Here is a 10,876-nt window from a genome sequence, read left to right as displayed (position 1 = left end):
GCATCGCTCCTTTATCACCCAGCAGAACATTTTGTTCTTGTTAAAAGGTTGACTGGTCATTTAGATATAAATGTATTTATAAAAACTTTTCCAATAATGATAGCGAAGCTGAACGCTGTGCTGATTAAAGAGGCAATGAATCTGAACCATTCGTCTTTTCTCTGTATGAAAACTGCAGAAAAATTAAAACTGTCATACAACAGTGTGTACTATCCCTTTACAAACTGGAACAGTGTTACTCTTACAGGTACCATTTAAAGATGCTGCCACCTGAGAAGCTGTGAGACTCTCAGCCCTAAGATGCACTTATTTCCGGTCAGTTATGCATTCACTTCAGCACCGGTGGCTGAAGCCAGATTCGGCTTTTCGAAGAAAGGATTGGTACACACCACAGACTGAAATCTTCAGTTCTTAGAACGAGAACACTTTAGGCCTTGTTTGTTTCCACTTTAACTGACCCCAAACGATGATGCCCCAGACATCGATAAAACTAAACGCATGGCTTTTTAAATCAGCGGGACAGTTTTCAGTCAGGCTAGCATAATTAGCGGCCTTTTAACATGCGAAATTCGAACTGGGGAACACTATATGCCACTAAAAGAGGAGTGATGGTTACAGAAAATGGACCCAAGTATGCCTACAGAGTTATTTATACATTTCTGATCCACTTCATGTTACATGAGATTTTAAAAAATCTAATATTCTTTCAAAAACAAGAAAATTTCAAAGTGACTCCAAGCTTTTGAGTAATCGCGTAGCAAAGCATGATGTGTTTCTTAAAACAACCGTTACACTTTCAGTTTTTAGAGTACAGAACACATACCACAACCCAACCCATATACACAGAATTGCATTTATACAGGACTCATGTTGATTAATTACATTTTACAATCCTGTGAGGATAGAGTAAGTACATATATGAGGCACGCAGAAATTAAAGATTTATCACCTATCATCATCATCATTATTATTATTATTATCATCATCATCATCATCAGCCTACTTGCAGTAAACATTTTATCTGAGGATCCTTTGGGCTGAGTCACCTCTTTCCTCTAATTTGTGAGGATGCTGCCACTCTTCTGGCAGTTTGTTTGGTCCACTGTAGCTCTATACAAATAATCTGTCGGAGCATCCGTGCAAAGGCTGGAGGGACTTGCACAGCACGTGAGGTCTTGCATCGTCCGTTTTTTGTTTTTCCTCTTCTTGGCCTCCCCTGAATGCATTCTTTCTCTCCATCGCCTAAGACATGACTCCAAAGACGGGGTTGTGGCGGCAGATGCTTGGCCCGATCTCCTCGTAGTCTTTCTTGGTGTGGCACACTTGGTAGAACTCGGGCTGCAGAAGCAACACACAAATGTAACAAAGCAAACTTAAATACTGAATAACATTTTGGAAACATCACAGTGTAAACAAAGAAATTCAGGGCTTAAATGTTGCAAAAGAAGCCTGTTAGCTTTCTTTCTAATGCGCACCTTCATATAGGAAACTTACAAAATAAGTTCTTTTACGTACTGGATACTTAAGAGAATACATTTTGGATAGTTCAGCGGGTATGTACTGGGTAGTAAAGCGAGTAAGTACTGGACACATGGGTACTAACGGTGTGCATATATTATGGAGTTAAAAGCGTACAGCTTACATCACTAGAACTAGAGAGTGTAACTACAGGGTATTTACTACTATGATGAAAACACTGATTGCAGTGCAAAAGTACAGATGTCCTTGAAATACTCACAGTAGATGCCAGCATTGATCCTCCGAACCAGACAGCATACCTCTGCATGTGATGGGTGATGACTTGCACATCGATGGGTTTGGGCTGCAAAACAAAGATGATTTGTGCTCAACAGTTTACTGAAAAGCCTGCAGGCTTTGGAAGAAAGAGTTCTTCTGCGGAGCAAAATGTTTCACAGATTTATGTGAAGCTGCCTGTATCAGCTCCTCGTGCTACTTCTACCCCCTTACCTTCAACTTCCCACCGCTCAGCTCTTCGCTTATTTTCAGTCGTGCGTCCACAGTCCTCTTCAGGTCCCTCTGCAGGCGTCTGCCAAAGTCCCTGAACATGGTGGAGCCTCCGGAGAGCACGACATTCTGTGACACAACACAAAATAATTACTGCTATGTGCTGCGTGTCCATGTTTCAAACAGAAGCAGACAGGTGTGCGTTTACCTTGTAGAGAGGACGCCTGACGTCGATGGGACAGTTCTGGATGACTTCATCCACCACTTCTGAGATGGGCTGGGTGAAGTCTGGGTTGGCAAACTGGATGAAAACAAAAAGGTAAAGTTAAAATAAATAAAAAAAAAAAAAAAAAAATATATATATATATATATATATATATATATAAGGGGTGCAACGATACACAAAATTCACGGTTCGGTTCGATACTTTGGTGTCACGGTTCGATATTTTTTCAATACAAAAAAAATGTTCATGCCTTTTTAATTTGTCATTTATTAAAATTATAAATATATATTTTAACTCAAAAGTACAGTTTTTAAATTTAACCCTAACCCTTGTGCGCGTTTTTTATTTTGACAGCGAATGCGCACCTGCGGACCACTTATGTGCAGCCCTGGTTATTTAGCTCGTCATATTGCAGCCACAGAAATTCTTTTGTCCATGAAACCATAAAGCTGCACTTTCTTTTTGCCTTATAGTCTGATTTGTCATAACTTCTCCGTTTTGTGGTAAGCTTTTATTTGGCTGTCACTTCTTCACCCTGACCTGTCTTATTTGGCTCAGCAGAACTGAAATGCTTTTACACACGCACTCACATAAGCTCAGCGATTCTCTGCGCGATCAACCTCTCACATGTTTAAGCTTGCTGCGGGAGATTTCACTTGTCATGTTTGCATAGTAAGCTAACGATTAATAAGACGATGTCAGAGGAATTGGTGCACAAATTATCATCACTCACAGATCAGTGCTGTCGCTCTCTATACACAGTTCGCACGATTGCAAAGTGAAAGCAAAAAACAAGCGCAAATTCAAACGCGATTTCAATATGTCACATATTGACAGCGGCTCACCGATGCCAATGACATAATTACCCAGCTACATTTCTGAAAGAATGCAAAAGCATTGACATATATTTTTCCTTCCTACAATAGCCCGACAGGCAGGGAAGAGATAGATTTTGGTAGCCCGACTGAAAAAAATCGCTAGCTCCAGGACGTCGGGCTAGCGATATTGCGAGCCCTGTATCTGATTGAGGAATCACTCATCTTTGGAAAAGAGAGTTTATTACAGAGAAATGGCTCTTTCCAAAATAAAAGCTATACTATCCGCTTCTTCTGGGCTATATTCTCAGCAGCATAAGGAGAATCATGTGCTAACAGCTGTCTAAATGACTTGGCTAAAGTTAGTAGCATGCTTGTTGTTTTTGTCTTTGCACTAGGATGATATTGGTGTAAATGTGCAGTCATATTCGTTGTGTTCCCACTAGTGCTTTCAGGTTAATCTCGTTGAAATGACCTTAACGCCACAACACGGCAAATCTCCGTTAACGAGCTAACTGCGCTAACACACTAGTTCCCACCCATGTAATTGAGCATTGCATGGCACATCCAACATACTGTTTTACTTTAGTCCATGACTCGCTTACCTTCAGGGTCATACGTCACATGAAAAGCAAAATAATTCCAAACGCCAGATCTGAATGGGGGAGGTCCATGTTGCAAGGAGAGCTTAACTTCTGTCTCGCTAGCTTGCCCTGCGCTCTTCCTTCTGACGATGCTGTCTGTGTTGAGCGCTCAGTGGATCTGCGCTCAACAGTGCAGCCTAGGCGGAGTAGTCGAACGCAGATTCACTGAGCGCTCAACACAGACAGCATCGTCAGAAGGAAAGTTGATAAAATAAATTACAAATGTTGTATTGTTCGATACATATGCGTACCGAACCGAAAGCACTGTATCGAACGGTTCAATATCGATACGAATATCGTTGCACCCCTAATAAATAAATATATATATATATATATATATATATATATATATAAATTAGAGGAAATGTGAGCAAAGCGTGTCCGCGTGTTCTGTACCTCAGGGTGGAAAAAGATCTCAGGGCCGAGGAAGCGCTCGTACCCAACGTCGATGGTGAACTCCTTCTTGGTGATGGCGTTGACGCCCGTGTACTGTTTGATCCATTTGCTGCCGTCTGTGTCGTACTTGTTAAACTCTTTAACAAGGTCAGGGCACACATAGCTGAACCGCTCCTAAAAACACAGCACAAAATATTTGGCAATACTGTAAGACAAATGCACATGGAACTAAACAAACAACGACGAGCTTCCCGTTTTAAACCTCTGGAATGAATGGAGAGGCTACCAGTTTTCAGTATAATTTAACTATGGCTTCTAGTAGCATCTGTTTCTAAAATCATTTTATATGAGTGCTTGAAGTTTGTTGTATATTTGCTGCTATGACAACTCAATTTCCCTCTGGCATTAATAAAGTTTCTCAGATTCTGATGCTTCTGATGCCACACTGACCTCTAGTGGCCAAACTGATAAGTACATGACAGAAGCAGTACGCAATCATCTGTCAGAGGTATCACTTCCTTTTCTGCCTTGTTTTCTTACAGACTGCATCTTGAGTTAGTTTCCATTTATAAATTAAAATCTATACAACAACAACACCGCATGGACAGGACAGCTTCACAATGACTCAAACTGGTGCTCATGCTGTTTGCAACGACACAAAAGGTGTCCTCGTGAACAGAGGCCCAGTTAAACTCTGTCGCTCTAAACTCTGTTACAGAGCTCGGCCAACATGCCCCTGCAGTTAGCAACAGAGATGAAGCAATCCCTCAAGTTGTGTGCCAAGGCTGTCACATAATCCTCCCGGTTTGTCCGCACTCTTGCTATGACCTGCTGATGCCTCTTTCAGTAACGAAGTGCCAGCTTTAAGGCAGGAGTGATGGCAACAGAACAGCTGCACCCCAGATCTTTTACCTCAGCAGTACTCGCTAAGAAAATCCACAATCATAGTGCCGGGCTTTTGTGTTTTGATTCTGAGCGAACATTCTGCCAGTGGCACATATTGATGTGCCATCCTGGAGGGGTTTGACTACCTCTGCAACCTCTGTAGGGTCCAGGTGTCGTCTCATGCTAGCAGTAGTGACACTGAGACTAGCCAAAAGCAAAACTACTAAAAAACAGTCAGAAAAGATGAGGACTGAAAAATGTGAGTGTCCTCCAGCTGTAAACCGTTCCTTTGTTGCGGGTTGTCTCATTGTCGCCTCTCTAGTGCTCCTGTAGTTAATTTAATTGACACCAAAGCAGTTGAAGCTGATGAGAAACCCCCTCTGCAACTGAACTGACCCTGCGTTATTGTCCATTGTACTCTGCACAGCAGCATAATTTCATATTTATTAAGACTTTAACCTAGTAACTGAGACCATGAACTCATCAGGAAAATCTTTACTCCAATCCAAGATCAACTGAAAGCCAGGCTCACCTTCCCATATATTTCTATACAGTCTGGCTGCTTTTATCGCCCCCTGCTGGCCATTAGGCAAGGCAAGGCAAGGCAAGGCAAGTTTATTTGTATAGCACAATTCAACAACAAGGTGATTCAAAGTGCTTTACAGAGACATTAGAAACAAGAACAAATAAAAAGCATGATTTAAAATTGATTGATTAGAAAAAAGGGCTTTTTTTTCTTTTTTTTTAAACCTGTCTTTGGTTGGTAAACATGAAGCGTACTGACCTTGACAGCTTTAGCCGTCTCCAGAGACTGCTCTGGAGGAATCCCCACCTCTCGTTCCCTCAGGAGCTGCTGGATGAAGTATGTGATGTCTCGACCGGCGATGGGGATGTGCTTGATGCAGCTGCCGATGACGTAGCCTTCAGCCTGGAACGCCACAGAGCAAAGGATTAGAGCTCCAGGGAGCGGAAGTGAGGCTGGGAGCTAAAAAGCAATTAATAATCACAAAAAAGACGCGACACCGACCACCGGGATGACGTGCGTGACCCCGTCTCCGCTGTCGATCACCGTCCCTGTCAGCGTTCGTTCTCCCACCTGTCTGGATGTCCAGGAGGCAGCCAGCGCCAGGACAGCCTGGGGAAGAAGAAAAAAAAATCATGAAACATAGGTTTACGCTCAGGACACTCATGTGCATTTATATGAAGTAAGAACAACCCAAACAAACTGTGAAACCTTGAAAAAGAAGAAGTGAAAACCCGCATTTCCCCATAAAACATCCTCGGAATCACATTCTCAGTCAAACACACAAATCTAATTATACGCACGCAGCTCTCACGTCTGAGCTCAGTGTTTGAACCAGCTGTGAGTGCTGGGTTTGAACTTTTAGGGATTTGTTTCCAAAACTCAGAAAAGCCTTTGCAGCAGTCTTACCTGAACAGCAATGTAGAGGCCGGGGACATTGAAGGACTCGAACATGATCTCTGCTGTGTACTCTCTGTTTTCTGGTGTGTTGAGGGGAGGCTCTGTCTGAAAAGGGAAGACAGAAGATTTTAGGCTGATCGTTCACACGAGACGGTCGTTGCTATTTTTGTTGTACTCTTGATTCCCTAGCAGTTTGTATTGAAAACAAACTCTCTGCAGAGGAGCGGACACGTCTGACAGATTAGAGAGGCGAGGCTGAGATGGTTTGATGGTTACTCGGCACAGCTCGACTTTCATTAGGCCAGGGGTCCCCAATCCCAGTCCATGAGGGCCGATGTCCCTGCAGGTTTTAGATGTGTCCTTGAACCATCACAGCTGATTTAAATGACCTCCTCAACATGTCTTGAAGTTCTCCAGAGGCCTGATAATGAACTAATCATGTGATTCAGGTGTGTTGACCCAGGGTGAGATCTAAAACCTGCAGGGACACCGGCCCTCGTGGACTGGTGTCCCTGCACCAGTCCCCTGCATTAGGCGGTAGCAGCTGGTACCAATTACTTTTTTAGTGTCCGTTCAGGCAGGGGCTCCAAGTGATCCGAAAATGTGATGTCAACATACTAAATGCCACCGATTGGCCAGTTAGTGGCGTCTCTCGATCAGTTATGAAGTCCGTCTTCCTCATGAAAATCAAAACTGAAATGGCTCCACACAAACCCACAATGTGGTCCCAGAGTCTGTCCACTGTTATGTTGCTGCAGCAAGAGTGCTGACAGGGACTAGAAAGAGAGAGCAGATTTCTCCTGTTTTGGCTTCCCTTCATTGGCTTCCTGTTAAATCCAGAATTGAATTCAAAATCCTGCTCCTCACATACAAGGTCTTAAATAATCAGGCCCCATCTGATCTTAATGACCTTGTAGTACCATATCACCCTATTAGAGCACTTCGCTCTCGCTCTGCAGGCCTACTTGTTGTTCCTAGAGTATTTAAAAGTAGAATGGGAGGGAGAGCCTTCAGTTTTCAGGCCCCTCTTCTGTGGAACCAGCTTCCAGTTTGGATTCGGGAGACAGACACTATCTCTACTCTTAGGTTAGGCTTAAAACTTTCCTTTTTGCTGAAGCATATAGTTAGGGCTGGACCAGGTGACCCTGAATCCTCCCTTAGTTATGCTGCAGTAGGTGTAGGCTGCTGGGGAAGCTTTCTCACTATGTGTTAATAGACCTCTCTGCATTTAATCATTAGTTATTGTTATTCTTTGGCTCTCTCCCACAGCATGTCTTTTGTCCCACCTTCCTCCGTCACCCTCAACCAGTCACAGCAGCTGGCTGCACATCCCTGAGCCTGATTCTGCTGGAGGTTTCTTCCTGTTAAAAATGAGCTTTTCCTTTTTACTGTCGCCAAAGTGTTTCCTCACAGGGTTATATGATTGTAGGGGTTTACTCTGTTCTATTACTGTAGGATCTACCTTACAATATGAAGTGCTTTGAGGCGATTTTTGTTGTGATTGTGTCGCATACAAATGACGTCACAGTACTTCAAGCCGTGTCACTATAACAACCACGCCCAGAGGGACTCAACTGTAATGTAATGACATGTAATGGTAAACGACCAATAGGAACAAGAGGAATTATTATATTATTTAGGTCGCACCAGTTTCACAACACTGAGACAATTTGATCCCGCAAATATACTTTTGAGAACATCTGTGTTTTGCCCTCTAGGCCACAGTTAACAGAAGTTTGTGTTTGGTGTAGACAAGAAAAAACAGAGGAAGGGCCCTGCCTGCTGCTTAGCTCTAACTACCATTAACCCACAGTGCTCTGGTCTTACCAAAAGGAAGTAATGATCTTCAGGTTCTGCCCGCAGATACTTGAAGATGATCTGCTCCATAAACCTTTCCATCAGGTCCCAGTCTTCCACAATCCCGTGACGGATGGGCCACTGTGGACGCAAAGAGAGAAAAACAGCATTAATATCGATCCTCAAACACAAATCTGACTCGGCCCCCACGTCGGCGTCTATCTCACCTTCGTTGCATACGACGGTTTATCGATGGCTTCGTCCCCGATGAAAAAATCCAAATCATCGACTCCCTTCATCATCCTGCGCTGGGCCTGGTCTCCGACCTTGGCCGATTCTTTGATCGCAATACCTGCAGACAAACGATGTAAACTGTAAATACTACGGGTGGAAGAAAAACAAAAATTTGGTACAGCACAGTACCAAATATATTTTATTAAATAACTATGAACAACAGGATTGATCATGCACTTACATCCTGAGATAACATTAGTCGAGCAAACTTAGATTCAATCGGCTCAAGAAAAAACAAAAAAATCATCCAACACTGGACACAATTAGCTTGGCAAAGATATTTTAGACACTCAGTCACACGAGTGGAAACAGGACAGCTGTTTCCTGTCTAAATAGTTGCTCAGAGTTTGATGGCGTCGCACACTCATGAGGTCACCACAGCAGATCAGCTGCATGTTCTCCTTCACCGCATCCATGGATGTGCTCTGAGGTCTTGGTATTAAACATCCTTTGTCCAACTTGTGATCTGTGAGGTACGTCTAACCCACTCCCTTAAATATATGCAGACCAATCATGCTTACAACCACAGTCCCCCCCCTACTAGAATTTTCATTATGAGCCAGGAAAAACCTGCTGTGCGTGAGTTGATAAGAAAATATTGTTCCAATATGATACCAGCCTTACGGAAACCAGTTTAACTGCTCTAGTACATCTCTAGGGTGAAAGGAAGTCGGCCTGAAACTGTTAACCTGCATTAAACCACACAGAGGCAATCCACATTAAACTGCTGGTGTTTATGCAACTTAACGAATAATGCAGTTTAATAATAAATATGCTCTCTAACAGCATCCCAGCACGTAAATAAATCCACATGTTCGACATTGCCTTGTGTTTAAACTAGTTTTAGGTCTTTAGTGGTTTTGTTTTTTGTTCTGTTTTTTTGAGGGGCGGGGGGGTCTGTTTACTTACATGAAGGCATGATGAACTGTGGCTCTGTGTTTCCTGCATATCCGAGCTTCGTGTACCTAAAAGGGAACACAATCAGGGATATAAGACACTTTCTCCAGGCTTGAGCGAACGTAAGTGTGTAATATGAGGGCTGCTTTCTCCAGGAAGTAACATTAGCTTCAGCGGCTAGCAGCAGCTAACAGCAATGACAAAGCTGAGGGAAGAACAAAAAGCCTTCAAAATAAAGCAGCTGGAAACTTTGGCTGGATTTGTGGCATTAACGCCGACTTCACCGACGAACTCAGAATAACAGAGAGGCGCTGAGCAAAAGCCCCCAGCCTGAAGGCTGAATAGGGCGTTAGCTGAAGTTTGACAGTCGCTTAGGTGGTCAATGAAAAGCAAGCTAACGCTAACTAGCCTTTTATTGTGCTCCTACTCACCCCGTACCGCAGTCAACAACACAAGCCGGTAGCCGACCAGCCATGCTCGCTCTCCTTCAATCTGTCCACGGAGAAGTAAATGAGGCGCCCGACACAAGCGGAGAGATCAACAACGGCTGAATGAAATCGCTGCAGCCTGAATGAATAGCAGAATAGCTGCCGAACGGAGAGCGCTTCCGGGTGCGGTGGAATTTCTTCTAGTGCAGAGTCAGCAGGTTCAGACGGGCAACTGTGGCCCCAAGTGGACGGAGACTCCAACTGCAACAGTAGAAAAACAGAACAACAGTTGAATAGCCCCTTATTGTCGTTGAACTTGTCGGTGATCCACACCAACTGTGCTGGAATAAAATATGAATAGTAAGACAACATGAATATCTTCTTGATGCATGCTCAATCATCCAGGTAAGTAAATCACAAAAAGTTGATTCTGTTCATCTGGACGTAGCGTTTTCAGTGGGAGAAATGTTTCGTCGCTCATCCAAGTGACTTCTTCAGTCTCAGCTGACTGCAGGTTTCCAACCTTATAAACAGTACATTTGCATAATGACTTAAACCAGCACCACTGAATGAACGAATGGGCTGGGAGGTCAGTTCCTTGATCATTAATATGCAGATTCTCATGACCATTGATTAACCACCACTGATCAAAACACTGTGATCAAAGACCACTGATCAAGGGCCATGAGTACGATTCACAGAGAGTTGGGGATTGGCTGCAATCACACAAAGGGCGGGGTCTTATTTGGCCTTCTGTTTGGATTAGTGGCTGCGGTCGTCACGTTTCACCCACAGCATCCGCCTGATTGAGCCCCTCTTTGTCTTCATATTCAGCTACCTTTCGTACTTATTGGCTGAGCTGTTTCCCTTATCCAGCATCATGGCGTAAGTGCAGTCCAGACACGACAATGTTCACAGCTGAGAGCAAAATGTAAATAAACCTGCACCCAACATTTAAAGTGGGAAAGTGTCACCACAGTGTGAAAAATAATCATGCGACATATATAAGTACTGTTAGTAAAATAACAATAAATGTAACTGATGATTAGTTTGGTGTTCAACAACTTTCCAGCTCCATATTTTAATTTTAGACTCTACTAGAAGAG

The 10,876-nt window shown here is 43.3% G+C and overlaps 1 protein-coding gene across 1 annotated transcript; it reads right to left on the bottom strand.

Annotated features, from left to right (window-relative positions):
- Positions 1-717: 717 nt before the first annotated feature.
- On the bottom strand, positions 718-9,945 carry LOC146608117 (actin-related protein 3). The gene is made up of 12 exons (XM_085349013.1): positions 9,774-9,945; positions 9,355-9,410; positions 8,379-8,503; positions 8,182-8,292; positions 6,364-6,459; positions 5,959-6,066; positions 5,716-5,859; positions 4,047-4,220; positions 2,174-2,266; positions 1,969-2,094; positions 1,739-1,822; positions 718-1,338 (listed from the first exon to the last, which is right to left on the bottom strand). The coding sequence occupies exons 1-12, from the start codon at positions 9,815-9,817 to the stop codon at positions 1,243-1,245; spliced, it is 1,257 nt and encodes a 418-aa protein (XP_085205139.1). The 5' UTR covers positions 9,818-9,945; the 3' UTR covers positions 718-1,242.
- Positions 9,946-10,876: the final 931 nt, after the last annotated feature.

This window comes from Diplotaxodon limnothrissa, linkage group LG23 (assembly GCF_057381915.1).
Source record: "Diplotaxodon limnothrissa isolate DT_005_m linkage group LG23, D_limnothrissa_male_GT1.1, whole genome shotgun sequence".
Classification (NCBI taxonomy): Eukaryota; Metazoa; Chordata; class Actinopteri; order Cichliformes; family Cichlidae; genus Diplotaxodon; species Diplotaxodon limnothrissa.
Note: the sequence above shows the minus strand (reverse complement) of the source record. Positions and strands in the feature narration are given on the sequence as shown.

Excerpts from the sequence above, each read along its gene's own strand:
- LOC146608117 (XM_085349013.1), bottom strand. The coding sequence starts at position 9,817 with ATGGCTGGTCGGCTACCGGCTTGTGTTGTTGACTGCGGTACGGG. Across the intron at positions 8,293-8,378 it reads AACCGTCGTATGCAACGAAG|TGGCCCATCCGTCACGGGAT; the intron begins GTGAGATAGACG and ends TTGCGTCCACAG. Across the intron at positions 4,221-5,715 it reads AGACGGCTAAAGCTGTCAAG|GAGCGGTTCAGCTATGTGTG; the intron begins GTCAGTACGCTT and ends CTGTGTTTTTAG.